General features: G+C 45.9%; 1 protein-coding gene across 3 annotated transcripts in view; it reads left to right on the forward strand.

The window, feature by feature from the left end:
• LOC144065844 (adhesion G protein-coupled receptor L3) overlaps window positions 1-15,135 on the forward strand; it is a 91,523-nt gene that overhangs the window by 30,373 nt on the left and 46,015 nt on the right. For all 3 annotated transcript variants that reach the window (XM_077589035.1, XM_077589037.1, XM_077589036.1), the window contains exons 6-8: window positions 3,404-3,469; window positions 9,717-9,885; window positions 13,002-13,215. In XM_077589035.1, coding sequence (XP_077445161.1) covers window positions 9,831-9,885; window positions 13,002-13,215 — 269 coding nt within the window. In that variant the 5' untranslated portion in view covers window positions 3,404-3,469; window positions 9,717-9,830. The remainder of the gene's footprint in view (window positions 1-3,403; window positions 3,470-9,716; window positions 9,886-13,001; window positions 13,216-15,135) is intronic.

Below are 15,135 nucleotides of genomic sequence, written 5' to 3' on the forward strand. Positions count from 1 at the left end.
TTTGAAGCGTTTCTATATCATTTCCAAGCAATTGAAATACTCACCTTTGTCCGGCTCCAAATTCCGATACCAGCCGGCGGCCATTTTTATTGTTATTTCTTCGTACGAGGCGATACCGATGAATTCGTTTTTATTTGGCCCTACCGTTGCAACGCTATTAGACGCTCGTAAACCTTCTAAAGTGCTCAATGTTACCGCCATATTTTGAAGTCTACGTTAATTGCCGTCAATTTTCCATCCGGTCGGCACTCGCAGATATGACGGATTTTCTTCTGTTTATTTGTAGCTTGTTTCGTGTTGGTTATTTTTGCTAGTTCCGCACTCCGGTTCCCCTCCCGTTCCACCCGGAGTTTTATTTACAAGCCCGGCCCGGCAATAAAGAGCGCAATTTATGACTTACTTTTTAATTAGAAATAATGTCTTGTAGCCTTTAAGTGATGGATGGTTTAATCAATATATAGAGCGAGCCGGCTCGATGATCAACATCTCGCAGAGTAGCCTAACTTAACACTTTGCCTTTGACGAGAAATATGCACTGTTGACTTTCTTTTGCGTCCGTCGACTGAATCAGGCTTGCCCCGTCAAGGCGTATTTAAGGAAATACGCTAGCTCAATCAAAGCCGTCTGCGGCAACTGGGGGTAAATTTCGTCGGCGTTTGGCTCTCCCTTGAAGAATGGAAACACAAAATGAAGATTTCTTCTTTAGAATTTCTCCACAATTGGCCGCCGAACCGGCGCGCTCAAGTAAAACTTCAAAGTGGAGGGAGAAATGATCCATCCTCAATCAAACGTGAGCTCCATCTCGGTGCTTTAGCTCGCAGTCATTAGCCTCAGTCCCAGACGCTCCATTACAATCTACAATAACGTTATTGTTAGCGGAAGAAAGAGGGGGGAAATCTTATTTATTCACTCATCTCATTGATGGTGGTAGACGCTCAATTCAATTTGACTGAGAGCGAAGTCGCCAATGGCATTAAAAAAAGAGCCGCCAACTGGATATTTATTAACGATTTAAATGCTACGTAATTCAAAATAAAAGGAATTTTGGTGTCCTTGAGACTTTTTTTCCACTAACGATATATTGATAAATGCAATGGCGGTCTCTGCATTTTCTCGTAGTATTGATGGACAAAATATAATATATGATTCAAATATTTCTTAGGCCAGCAGAGAAGGCCTTGAAGGCCCTGACGGCCCGCCACTGGATAAAAGTATAATTGCATTTATTCCCAAAAAAATAGTTAAAAATTGAGGCCAAGTTTGAAAAACAAAAACAAATCAAAATAGTCCCTTGCCATGTCAAAGTTTTACAAATGATAAATGATCCACAAAAGTAAAACAACCTTTCGTATTCCTTTCTCCCTATTTGTGGTGCCAGCCCCCAAATACAGAAATCGACCTATTTCATTAATTTTCTAAAAAATCATTGGCCTTCTAAAAAAAGTCATTGATTCATTAAATGCATATATTGGCCAGGCCTACACAAAAGTGAGCGATAATTTTTCCCCCACGGCTTTTGTCCAAATAACAAAACCCCTGCAAGGCTGAAATCAATGGTTAACCGAGCGCACTCCATCTCGACTGGGAGTGCGTCGTCTCACTCCACCATCACTCCTTCCGCGGGGCTTATCGGGCCTCCTTTGTGCCACCTAAGCGCAGATAAGCCGTCTATTCGGTCCGGGTTACTGGCGTCTGTCTTGTTCATTCAACTGGATCTGGCTAATTCCCTGGCGGAAAAGCGCCTTTCCCCCGGAATGCGGGTGTCGCAACGCGCACGGGGCACGCGTCATTTGCTCCACGCAAACATTTAGTCATCGTTGGCGTCTTTTGTGCGCTGGCTGTGTACACATTCTGCGGAGTGAACACATGGCTGCTCTCATTGAAGCTTGTAAAAACCTTTCCCCGATCGGTATGCGGCCCGATGACAGGCGGGATTATTCCGCTTTTCTTGTACTCGCACCCGCTTTATTTCGGGGCAGACCAGTGGCGGTCTGTGCATTTTCTCGTAGCGCCTTCAACGAATCAATCCAACCCTCAAAAACTATTTTATGGCTATAAAACCTCGACTGCAGCTACAGCTGCGACACATGAAAAATAATGAATAAATCAATGAATCATCGAAGCTAATGCTGAAAGTCGAGCCTGTCCTGTCGTGTTTCCGGCATAGTCCGTCTTGAAAATGGCTTTAAATCAACACAACAATACATTTGCTTGTGCAGCTCGCTCCAAATACAGTTTGGTAGCTCTGGCTAATCACTAGCCAATCATATTTGGTGAAAGCAATGACGTAGCCCTCCACCCGCGACAATACATTGTGGTGTTGCCAACTCGAAATCTGATTGGTTAAAGCAACAGTCTTATCGACGCTTGTTTAAAGCGTCACAGCCCGCAGAACTGATTGTGAAGGCTTTGAGGCAGATTTCTGACCCTGGCAACAAATAATGGCTGAAATGGGATTGGTTAAATGCTTCAATATGAAAACACACATCTGGAAGCAGTGCAACCAAGGGGAAAGGCAACGAAAGGAAGCTAACAGACCATTTGGAATTATTTCATAAGTATTGATGGACAAAATATAATATATGATTCAGATATTTCTTAGGCCAGCAGAGAAGGCCTTGAAGGCCCTGACTGCCCGCCACTGGCGCAGACAGTCGACTGGAACGGCGAGCTTGACGTCCAATCCATTCGAAGCGGGAAGGCGGCGGCCACTGCGAATCGCTCAGTCAGAGACAGACGATGAATTCAACGGTTGCGTTTCAACTGGAGCGAGATTGATGGAGAGGTTTTTGGCGGAGCCCTAATTTGCGGCGCGCGCCATCTGCCCGACTTCCGGTTCTCGCCGGGAACTCGACGGCGTCCAGCTAACGCGCTGACGAGCAGACGTCGACATTGCTCACCCCCGGTATCTCCACTAAGAATTATACGGTATTATCCGGAACAGGCGACAGATGTTAAGGCTCCTCTGTGGGTAATCAAAACTATCTTGGACACCCCCGATTTCACGTTAGCATATCCGATATGGAGGTGCTTAGCATGAATAGGCGGTTAGCCCGCCGTGGCGGGATTTTAATGTCAGAATTTGTCCTCTTTGTATTAGTACCGCCATTCCCAGAACGCATTTGCATCCATCAATCAAACGCGCTATTCTACGATACGCAAGATTGGCAGATGATTTGGCGAAAAATTCCTCAATCGATCCATTGGATTTTTGTCTGGCGGGCCGAAAGCCGACGTGGGAAATGTCTTCAAATAGCGGTAACATTTCTCTGGTATAATAAGAAAAACCCAGAGGAAATTCCAAATGCAAATGGCCATTAGGCCTTTCAAGGCGCGGCGCTTATGATGTCCCCGTGGCCGTCGGATCAAATTGCGTGCTTCATTCCTCTATTCCCTCCCCCAGAATAAAGAGAATGCCGGAAGCCACCTGATTGGACGTTACCTGTCTGGCCGGGCGTTCGCAAATAAGGTAAGCGATCCCATTTGCATGACAAATCTTGCCATGGAAACTGTCAATTGATTTTCTTCTTAAACAAGACCATCAAAAGAACTGGATTAAAATCCCTGAATATTGCGTTTTTTATAGATCTAAAACAATGTTTACTTTAGCTTTTTTTTTTAAAATATTTTTAGATTTTACAAAATGATTTTTGAACTAAAAACACAGAAAAATTGATTAAAAAATGACAATTATTGATTTAAAAGGGGGAAAATCAGGAAATGTAATATACATCGGACCATTTTAGATATAATTAGATTTTTTTTATAAATGGATTAAAAGCGCTGAATATTCAGTTTTTTATAGATCTAAAACAATGTTTATTTTAGCTTTTTAAAAAAAATATTTTTAGATTTTACAAAATGATTTTTGAACTAAAAACACAGGAAAAAAATGATTAAAAAATGACAATTATTGATTTAAAAGGGTGAAAATCAGGAAAATGAATATACGTCTATACTCTTCATTTTAATGTGATCCTAAAACAGAAAGTCGGCACTCATGATTTACTCTCTCGGCCCGCACAAAATGATGCAGTGGGCCAGATTTGCTCCCCCGGGCCGCCACTTTGACACCTGTGCACTGGATGGCGCTTTAGAAGTAGTGATTAGGAGTTGTGTTGGCTAAGCAATATTGAAAAATTGAGTAGCTTTTGTGTCTACTTTATAATCCTATGATATAATATTCCTCTGAAAACGCTGTTGACGATATCACTGAATGCATTCGAGTCAACTTCGGGGTAGTCAAACAGGAGTTTATGAGAGGAAAGTCACATAAAACATCTCCCGGAGCATTTAGGTGTCCGCCAGAAACGTATCGGCGTAAATCTGGCTTTTAATCATCACCTTGAGCCATTTCAGCCTCGTCGCACAAAGTCCGACCTATCCGATTGCGGCGGGACACAATGCTTAACAATCCTCTAGTTTCCCGCTTTAAAAAAAGATATCCAAGCCCTTGAAATTCGAGTCACAATTGCGCCGTGCTTCCTTCCAGGTCAGCTCGGGCCAATAGAGAAGTTTTCCTTTTACACTCCCAACACGTCTATTAACTCTTTGGCTTCCGTGGACGGAGACGGCCTTGCCGGTGGGGGCGGAGACAAACCCCGAACGGATAGTTTGGCGACTGGAGAACGGGGGCGCCCCGCGGGAATAATGATAGCCCCGTCTCATTAAAGGATGAATTAAAGCCCATCCCGCTAAAAGTCTGTTGCCGTCTCCAAAGTTGAGCGGCGCCATCCGGCGTGACGGATGGTCTCGGAACGAGATTGGAAAATGAGTGATGGGTCGCAGCCGGCGGGGGAGCGGCGACCCGAGCGCCATCAATTCGGGAACTTGTTTTTAGGCAATTTATCCCTGCGACGACGGCAGGACGAGGACATATGATGCGTAATCATCTCATCTGAGGGAGGCCGTCCAAAATTTGTGAATGATAAAAATACATTGTAGATGATCGCATTTTAACATCGACATTTGTTCATTTTGAAAGGGTAAAAACTATTCTTTCATTCTTGAATTTTAGGGCCTGACAAAAATGATGCGGCAGGCCAGATCTGGCCCCCGTGCCTTGCGTTTGATAGTCGTATTCATCCTCTCAAATGAAAATAAATACAAAAAGGATATATATTTTTATTTACCGTATTTTCACGATTATAAGGCGCACATAAAAGTCTTAAATTTTCTCCCAAATAGACAGGGCGCCTTATAATCCAGTGCGCTTTGTATATGGACCAATACTAAAATAGTTATCACGATAAAATCAAATAAATCAGTGGATAGGGTACAGCATCCTCTACAGCTCTCACAACTACGGCAAGCAGCCCCCGACTCTACTATTTTCCCCGTAGAAAAAGTACTGCACAGTGACTGCTGGGATATGTAGTTCTTTTGTCAATATACCCAATGGATTGTGGCCTGTACACATCGATATCAACACAGCTTTACGAAGCATGGAAAGCAGCGTTGGAAAAGATAGGCTAGCTACTAGCTAGCTACTATTTGCGAATGGATTGTGGCCGCCTGGACGAAAGTATAAAACTCAGCGTTTTCGATGACTCATTTGGAGAATTGTTCAATTCGGACACAGAAAATGAGGACTTTGATGGATTTGTGGGTGGGTACATTGTACAATGGCTAAATAAAGTACAACCGAACTGAGTTTTGCTTCCGTTGCCTTTTTAAAAACGTGTTTTTAGCGTGTGGGTGTAGCGTGTATGTTTAAGCTGGTGTATGTTTTGCCATGCCTGGCTGCGTCTGTAAAAACGGTGCGTCCTTTGCGTGTGTGTCAAATACAGAAATAGCACTCGTTACTGACACTACGGCTAAAAATACGATGCGCCGTATAGTCGTGAAAATACGGTATACTCTTGTATTCAAGCACTCGATTGAATCCACAGCTTCTGCGCATTTTAAACCAATTTCTCCTGAAATGGCTTTATTACAATTCTTTTGTGGGTTTAGTCGGCCGCGCTCTCAATGGAATGATTGCGCTCCTCGGCGGTGGCCCCGGGCAATTACCGCCTCCTTGGCTTGGAGTGTGCCCACCGGTTGTTTGTGGCACAAGTGGGCGAGGGCAATTAGGGGCGCGGACCGAGCACTGCCTCGCTTAGGAGGAAAATACGGCGTAGGAGATTACACCTCTTACTCCTTTGGGTCTAATCCCTCAGCTCTCGTTTGTATCAATTCAGATCCTTTCCTCCGATTCCCGTTGTGCATTTTTAATGGCGACCACCGGAACAGAAGGGCCTCTCCATTGCCGCCCTTTGGAATTGGGAGGTTAACGAACCCATGTGTCTACCTACCCCTACCCTAATACATACAGTATTTGTGCCTGCCCCTTGACAAACTAGACCGCTACGGACACACTTTCCAATTGCACTGCTCACGTGACTTCCTTTTTGAATTTGTCTAATTTATATAGTACAGTGGTACCTCGACCTACGAGCAGCTCTACCTACGAGATGCTCGAGATACGATGAAAATTTCGATCGAATAATTCGCCCTAGATACCATTAAAATTTCAAGACGCGAGAAAGCCAAGTGCCAAATTCTTTTGTTTTTAGTTCCTTTCTATGGGAAACATTTGTTTGAGTTTCGAGAAAATCAACATACAAGCTCAGTCCCGGAACGGATTAAGATCGTATCTCGAGGTACTACTGTATGTATTTCAGAAATACCACATACGATAATTTGCCCTTCAAAGTACAACATTTGTACTCCCTATTAAATACGGAGGTGAAAATTACAAATCGGGGGCGTCTTACATGAGAGAAATTGTAAAATTCAACGGTTTTAAGGGTCCGGCTTATACGCGGAGACGGCTAATATGCGAGAAAACATGGGGCAACACTTTCTGAATTGAATCGATCGCATTACATAAGAGTCTGGAGTAAAATAAAAACAACCCTCTGGAAAATGCTTTTCACTGTCCTTTTTATTGCAAATATAAGTTACCCCGGTCGAAAAATCGACTGGCTCGGAATTCCGAGAGCAAAGCGATCTATCACGGGGTGTTTGAGGTCTCGGTAAGATGGGGGCACCTCGAGACCGGCGGCAGTGATTTTCTTTCTTTCGATTTTTTGATTTTTTTGATTCTCTCTCCCCACTCGTAGCCTTGAGAGCATTTGCCTCCACAATTGCTCTCTTTGTTCAGAGACCAACCCCGTGAGGATGTTTGCCCAGACCAATCAAACTCCATTCGCTCGTCGCGCGAGGACGGCAGACCCCCAGTGCGGCGCTCCCCGGCAAGTCTTCCCCTTGGCACGGGGAGGAAAAAAAACAAACATTTCCCCCTCCATTAAAGATGATTATCTTTGTGAAGTTTCTCAGGGGGAGGCTTAGCATCCAGGAAGGAAATTGAATGATTGGATTGCTTTTCAGTCTCAGGGCAAAAGGTGCTATGGCCAAGAAATAAAACGTTCAGACAAGTTAATTAGGGGTTAAAATATTTGGCCAATTCCGTCGAAATGATGGCACTTTCATCATTTGGTCCCGGAGAACAGATGTTAACAGCCTCTGAATTGAACGCAAGCCCCGCCTTTTGCGATTCCTGATTTGATTCGATTTTGTACGATGTCAGATATCGATATCGTAATAAAGTCCGTCGGTGGGATCAGTGCTATTGACGTGGGTAAAGTGCGGGTGTAGACTTAAATGGATGTTTCGTGTCTGACTCTGGAGGCAAAGGTCAAATCCAGCGTATTTCGGTGACTTGAAAAGGTGAGGCCGAAAAATCCATGTAAAAAACGCTCTGTCGACGCCAAAATCCACAAGCGATCTTCCGGGGCGCCATAGTCACTGGGTCCACCTCGAGTTGAACGGCGGTGACATCAGCCCCGCTGCGCATCTTGTCATTTGAGACGTGTCATTTCCTCTCGCGGATCAGGTTGAGTCGAGGAGAAGGGTCGGTGGGGGCGCCCGGCTAGCGTTCCCATTACTTAAGCCGAGCCATCACTCACACTCAAGAAGCCCATCACGAAGGACCAGTCGGTGGGCGCGCAGGCTAAAGTTAGCACTATTATCTTCCTGTCAGTGGCCGCCGACGTCGGGGTCCCTAGCGGGGAGCCAATTGTGCCAATGGATGCGGTGTCAAACGTGAGGGGGGGATTTCATTTTTAGCTTTCTATTACCGTCAACCCAGTCCAGTTCTCTCTGACAAAAAAACAAAAATATTTCGATGCGTTCTTAGCGCCTCAGCTTTATCGACTGCTAATCAATAGTAGAAAACTGGCGAGAGCTCTTCAGCTGATGAATATTTATGATGTACATCATTTGCATCCGCCCAGGAAAGAGAGAGAGAGGGACATCTGGCACTGGAACGCGATCCCGCTTCATGACAATATGTTCGCAGGGTGTGTATGTTTCTCAGTAAGTGACCCCATCAGATAACGATAAGGATCCAGTTAACGTGCCGTTCCTTTGATATTCTATTCGAGAGCGGCCAACGCATTTGAACGAGGAGGGTTGGCAGCAAACCAGCATGCCCGCTACGGGTAAGGATCGCATTCCATCGGATCCGATAAAGGCGCTTTTACGTGGTTCCAGGTGAAATAGGTCTGCTGGACCTAAGTTCCTCTGGACTGGTGCTAACTGCCAAATTTACCCTGATCCAGTATCACGCTTAATCAAAGGGAAGAAGAGTCAGATCGTGCTCCACAACCCTTAGGGGAGAGTTTTATGACCTGGACTTGTTGGAACTAATCAGGTTTCAAAGGTTTCGTTCCATCCGAGTACCTCTGGAGCTGTGGGCAAAGCCAGGATGACCCCGTTTTGCAGCAATTAACCAAGTAAACATTTTTTATTAGAAAAGAGGAAAACGTGGCTGGCAAAACACTGAGCCATGTGATAAGGTAGTCTCCTTGAGGGTGCTAAGAACAGCCATCGCTAGACTTGCTAAACATTGGCCGTGGTATCTGAGGGAGTTATCTCCAAACCCCTCAGAAGTAACCTTGAAACGTCAGCGCCATGATGGATCACACGCGCTTCTTTCTGGAATAAGAGACCAGTTGGTGTTGCGGGATTACTATCTTGTTTTTATATGATTGACTTTAGTGCCTCGTTAACATTTCAAAATACAAACCCAACATTCTAAACATAGAAAATATGCCGATTTTATTCCCCGGTGCCGCATTCCTCTTCCCCCGCCACCCACCATACCCAATTCCTCTTCCCCGCCACCCACCGTACCCGTATGGCTAAAACCAATCCTAAAACCGTGACCCCTCAATCTAAATCCCCTGAACCTAACCCCAAAATTCCATTCCGCTCACAAACGCTTGACATTCTCCGGATTCGTGCTAGCCGCCCTCCTGGTAAACCCTTTTATTATCTCCGACATCAACCACTACGACATAAATCTCGGATTTGGGAATCGTCGGGATTAGGATTATAAAGCAGTTACACGCCAGTGCAATCAATGCCCCAACATGGCTCTGGTATGTAGAGCATAGGGGGTGCTGAAGCTCTAACGGGCCATATTTAATGCAGTGGGATTGAGTGGGTGTGGGCTCCTTTCCCCGGCATCGCTTTGCGGGGATTGGGATTGGGATTTTGGAGCAGATTAGGTTTACTTGTGGATCAGAGAATGCCTAATCATGAAAGATCATACCGTACCAATCGGATGGCGACTCAGAAAAACAATAAACCAGCGTTTAGTTGAACTCTCCTTGATGTAACAAAACTACAGTAGATGTACCGACACTGTTTCTCGCTTTTCCCCCTAGGAGGCTACGGGATATCAGGTGCCAGGGGCCAGAAAGCGTCCTGCCAATTTGCAACCTGAAGGCCTGAGTGCGGAACTTGAGGCAAGCAGGGGGCGCTGCTAAGAAGGGGAGGCCATGTGGACCACGCGCCTGCTCGTCCTCGCCAGCCTGGTGGCTCCAGCGACTACGGGTACGTGGAAAACTCCATCACGCCGCCGCCGAGAGAGCGTTGAATTTTGCCCCGCGGGTTGACCGTTTGTCTTTGAGCGTCCGACGGGGGCGAGGGAGCTTTTCCCGAGAGGTCTATCACACCCCAGAAAAGGCTAACCTACTTTCGACTGTCCGCAGAAATGTACCTGCGCGCGAGGTGAGGGTCGGAGTTAGGGCTCGAGGCGGGCAAACGCAATCGCGCTCCCCGCCGCCCGTCCGTCCGCCTCCGTGCCATTGTTTTTGGTCACGGTGAATAACAATAGAGAAATCAATGCGGCAAACGGCGAGCACATTAATCATTTGCTCCTCCCGCATGTGAAAAGCTCCGGGATGGATTTGGCATTCTGCTCGGCTGCCGTTGACGGCGCCAGACTCGTGGAATGGCGTGGCTCGCGGCTAACTCCCCGTCCTGTCGGTCCGTCGCCATCCCTCCCATTCAAATGGGTGAAGGACTCATTTCTATGGGCGCCCACGGAACGCCGGCACGTATGTTGGGGCGCTCGGGATGAGGGGTCGCCAAGGCAACCGGCACTTGTTTTCCCGTCTAAATTTCTACTCGACGCAATCCACTTAATTCTGCCTTCCATCCGCTGAAAGGCGTGCTTGGATTTGCCTAATTGGCTTCATTCATTAAACAAATGATTTATCCCCGCCGAGCCGCGTGGCCTCGTGTTGCGACGAGCGACAACTCCCCGAGCTCCGCTCGCCGCACGGCGAACGCCGTTTTTCGTCCTGGTCCCGAAAGCCTTATTTCGCCAGCGACGACCTTGACGACCCGCCCCCATTCCCGACGAAAACCGAGCGGCGTAAAGCGAGGCAGAATTTGAGGAAATACAGTCTTGTACATTAAAATCCCACTTACTGATAACATCTCCAAAAAACCTCGCAAAATGAAGCCCATTGGTCCATGAGCTTTTAAATAAAAAGCAAGCGTATAAGTATGAAGGATTTTACAAAAAAATACGCAATTTAACGATTTACGAAGGAAAATAATAGTTTTTTTTTATTGTCCTCAACATTTGAACCAAAACTCAAAATGTTGAATCTTTGTTCCTCATGGATAAAAAAAAATGGGCCCAAATTGAACTTCCAGGATATATTTTGACAATTTCTTGCTCTGACAACAAATATTAGCATGTTGTAGTATTTAACACAAGTACCTCACCAAAAAGTTTTCATGTTAGACATTAAGCTAAAATGCCGCTACGATTTGTTAGCATGTTTGAAGAGTAAAAGGGGGGGAATGGCTGAGCGACGACCTTGACGACCCGCCCCCTTTCCCGACGAAAACCGAGTGGCGTAAAGTGAGGCAGAATTTGAGCAAATACAGTCTTGTACATTAAAATCCCACTTACCAATAACAGCTCCATTTGGCACGGCACTTACAAATCCCTCCCGCTTTTATGCCCTTCTATAATGGATGCGAAATCAATACCGGCTTGATATTAGGAGTGGGGAAAAAATGGCCCGGCACCCCGCGGCGCGTGTTGTCACCGCGTTACATGGCCAAATTGCTGTCACAAGTCACGGGCCTCTCGCGATGATTGACAGCAACGTGGCGGGTGGCGGGGCGGGGTTAAACACCTGCGTGTTTTATAGGCGCCTGGCGTATATATCTTCTGGGATAAATGAATTAGCATCTCTCCGCCGCAAAAGCGCTGAGCGATGCCGTTTCAATTGCTCCCGCCGCCGGGTATCGGCCCCGGCCTTGTTTAATGAGGACAGGTATCGACGGCGGGGTCAAGTGGCGGCGACGCTCGGCAGAAATGCGAGCGTCGGGGCGTGGGGGGGGGGGTCGGGTATTTGTTGTTTACCGCACCTTACCCAATTTGTGATGTGAATGGTTTTCTCCTCCAAAGCAACACCATCAAATCGATGGGAAAATCTGTTGACCCCCCGAATCGCCCTGTCCAGTAACGGTGCTTAAAATGCAGATAAAATATCTTTATCTGGAAATCTTATATTGTCTCGTACATCTGCGGCCAAATCCATTTTTCAACATCAGATATTCCCGCTGTCTCAAGCGGAACGCTAATATATTGATTTAGCGCTGTTGTGCTACAATATGTATTCATCGTCCTTTGAAATATGGACAATACCGTTCAAATATCTTAAGTGCGATATCAATACCACGGCTGGTAGTCCCCAAAAAATATGTTCAAAACTGGAAATAGATCTTAGTGAATGATTTTCCCCAATTTCAATTTGTTATTACTGAATCCTAATTAACGTGTAAAGATCCGCCCTTAATTTGAACTCATCCCAGTTTGGTCTCGACTAAATTCCAAACATTTTTAGGCTGAGTTGACTTTAAACTTAGACGATAAAGCTAATTAATGCGCGGACCGTTCCGGCACGCGGCATTTTTTGACACCTCGGTCGCCAGCTAATTTTGCGCCCGCCTTTGAGAGTCATGTTGCCTGAGGCCAAATGTAAACATCATTTACTTGGAGAACAATTTGCCCGAACCCTTTCTCACTCGGAGATAAATAATCCCCCGTGCATTAGTGAAAACACGCACGATTCCAAGAGCCTCTCTCCCAAAGTACTCTTGCAAATGAGCTACTTTGGTTAATAATACCACAAACCAGGAAGTGGGCGTGACGGGCTCCCATTGGTCTAATCGAAAGCCATCAATCACTCGCCAACTGGGCGGGACCCGTCTGGATATTTGACGTCTGGAATCAGCTCCGTCGACTTTGTCTTGCGTCGTTCTTCCATTAATTCGATGAAGTCTTTCCGTCGTCAATCGTGTGGGTTTTTTTCGGGGAACACCGACAGATTTTTAATGAACTCGTTCTATGCAAATGACGTGAACGAATATCCATCCTTGTCCCTGATTTGCCCCCCGGCCACTCACCCAAAAATATCTGACCCAGACTAAACCTGAAATCATTGAAGTCCAAAACCAGGCCAAGACCTTAAAAATATGGTCTTAAAACCCCCAAAAAGTTTTTCCCCAACCTAGTATTTCCACACGCAAAGCATTTATTATGACTGTTTTCAATGGCGAGCTAACACCCAATCCGGCGCCGCCTTCTTTTGTGGGTACACCTCACCAAGTGTTTTTTCCATTTTGGTCCCCGCCCCCCACAGCCTTCAGCCGGGCCCCCATTCCCATGGCGGTGGTGCGTCGGGAGCTGTCTTGCGAAGGCTACCCCATCGAACTGCGCTGCCCGGGCACCGACGTCATCATGATCGAGAGCGCCAACTACGGGCGCACCGACGACAAGATCTGCGACGCCGACCCGGCGCAGATGGAGAACACCCGATGCTACTTGCCGGACGCCTATAAAATCATGTCTCAAAGGTAAAGGCCTCTTTTTCAATTTCAATTTGGCACCTCTTTAGACGGGAATGCGTGGTCTTGTTCTATCGTGTTTTGCCGGCTAAGCTAACAAAACTGAGACTTGTCGACGTGTCAAAGAAAGAGTGCATTTAATCTGGAGCAGGTGTTTCGTTTCCATTGTGTGGGGCCGACGCGGCCATTTTGCCGTTTCCTCCACTTGATATTTGCTTTCCCGGCACTCTGTCAGCTTTGCTTTCATCCTCGCAACTCTAGCGTTGCTTCTTTCCCGCGTCTCCGTCCTATCCCCGCGTCTAATTGGCAACTGGGTGTTGACAGCGCACGTGTGATGCTTTTGCCCCGAAGCGAGTTGATTGGTAGTCCTTCTTCAACACTTTGATGGGTTTGCAGGTGAAAAAGCAGTCAGGAGAAATAATTGAATCAAACTCGAAATGAAAAAGTGTCGTTATTAGATGGAAACATTTCTTGCTACTACCTTTTTTGAATGGAATTTTTTTCTAAATAGGCTCAATAGTAGGAATTACCTTTCAGACTAATTCATTTGCGAGACAACTTGACTAAATTTCACCACCATTGCCAACGATGGAGTCGTTCAGATCGGCTAAAGTGGCAGACGCTACTCTGAAGGTTTTCTAGTCCAAGACACGCGATCTCGGCGAGCGTCCACTCTCCGGGGACAGTGGACGCTATCCTGTGAGAGCTAATTATGCGGGGCTATTTTCTCAGCGTCGATATTGCGCAGCGGGAAAGCTGTCGCCTTCTCGTGCCGCATTCTTATTCGTGAGTCTCAATTCCGTGGGTGGCCTCGGCGACCACTGGAGCGTGGCCCTTCCTCGTTGCCGTCAGGGAAAATTGCGGGTCGCGGCATTAACGCTACGTGCTAGGCCTGTTTGGGTTCGACACGTTGGTTTTGGTCCTTCAAGCTAATTCCTGCGCTCTTGAGGCCACCTGATTATAAGGCGCGAGGTGTAAAGTTTCGCAAAACGAGGACCGAGTTGCTCTAAAAATCGACTGTTTTTACACGCACTTTGTCACTTTACCGCTTCCAACACCGAAACACCTTCCAACCTTTAAAACCGCTTGAATATGACTTTCCGAATTAACATTATCTGCCGTAGATGGCGAGAGATGTCCGAACCATTTGGTATGTGATAGGTTTATTATTAATACACTTTAATCAAAACAGGGAGACATCATTAACATACACTGGCTACAACTTGCAAGGGAAATCACTCCCGACTCGCCCTCGTCCAGGATGATTCTAAAGAAATGGCATCTTCCTCTGTCAATTTAGTCAGCGCATAATCAAAACATTTAAGGTAATCTGATTCAAACAATTGCATAAGGTAACCGAATAACACCATTAAGGTCAAAAGACAATTGCCACAACAATCTCATATTAGATCGGAACCAAAACAACTGCGTAAGAATTTGCACAAATAAGCATAATAAATTCTTTACAAGGTAAACAGAGCGACCGTATTTTTAAACAATAATGCGAGTATTTTCGGAAGTTGATTCGATTATCGCTATCTGCCGGAATCCATGTCAAAGCAATTCAAGAGTCCCTTGTAGATCTTCATTGCCAACTCAGATCAACAGTCTCGGCCTGGAACATGGTGTCCTGTTCGGTCAATAGTCCTGAAAACAATTAACTGGCCTCGAAAACAGCTGTGGGTGGAAAGTGTCCTCACTAATTAAATCATAACTTCATTACTCATTAAATGCTTAATGAACATATAGTAACATCCCAGAATAAACAGAATGGAAGGGCCGGTGAAGTCCGAATGAGCTTTTATTTTGAGCCAATGACCGCTTCTTTGCAGGACGGCAACTTGCTGGGTCGTCTACCTACAATTTAATAAGACTAGCTGAAAATAAATTGGAAAAAATAAAAGGAAGCGTGGCTGTCAGATGTTTTTG

Source organism: Stigmatopora argus, chromosome 20, assembly GCF_051989625.1.
Source record: "Stigmatopora argus isolate UIUO_Sarg chromosome 20, RoL_Sarg_1.0, whole genome shotgun sequence".
NCBI classification, from domain to species: domain Eukaryota; kingdom Metazoa; phylum Chordata; class Actinopteri; order Syngnathiformes; family Syngnathidae; genus Stigmatopora; species Stigmatopora argus.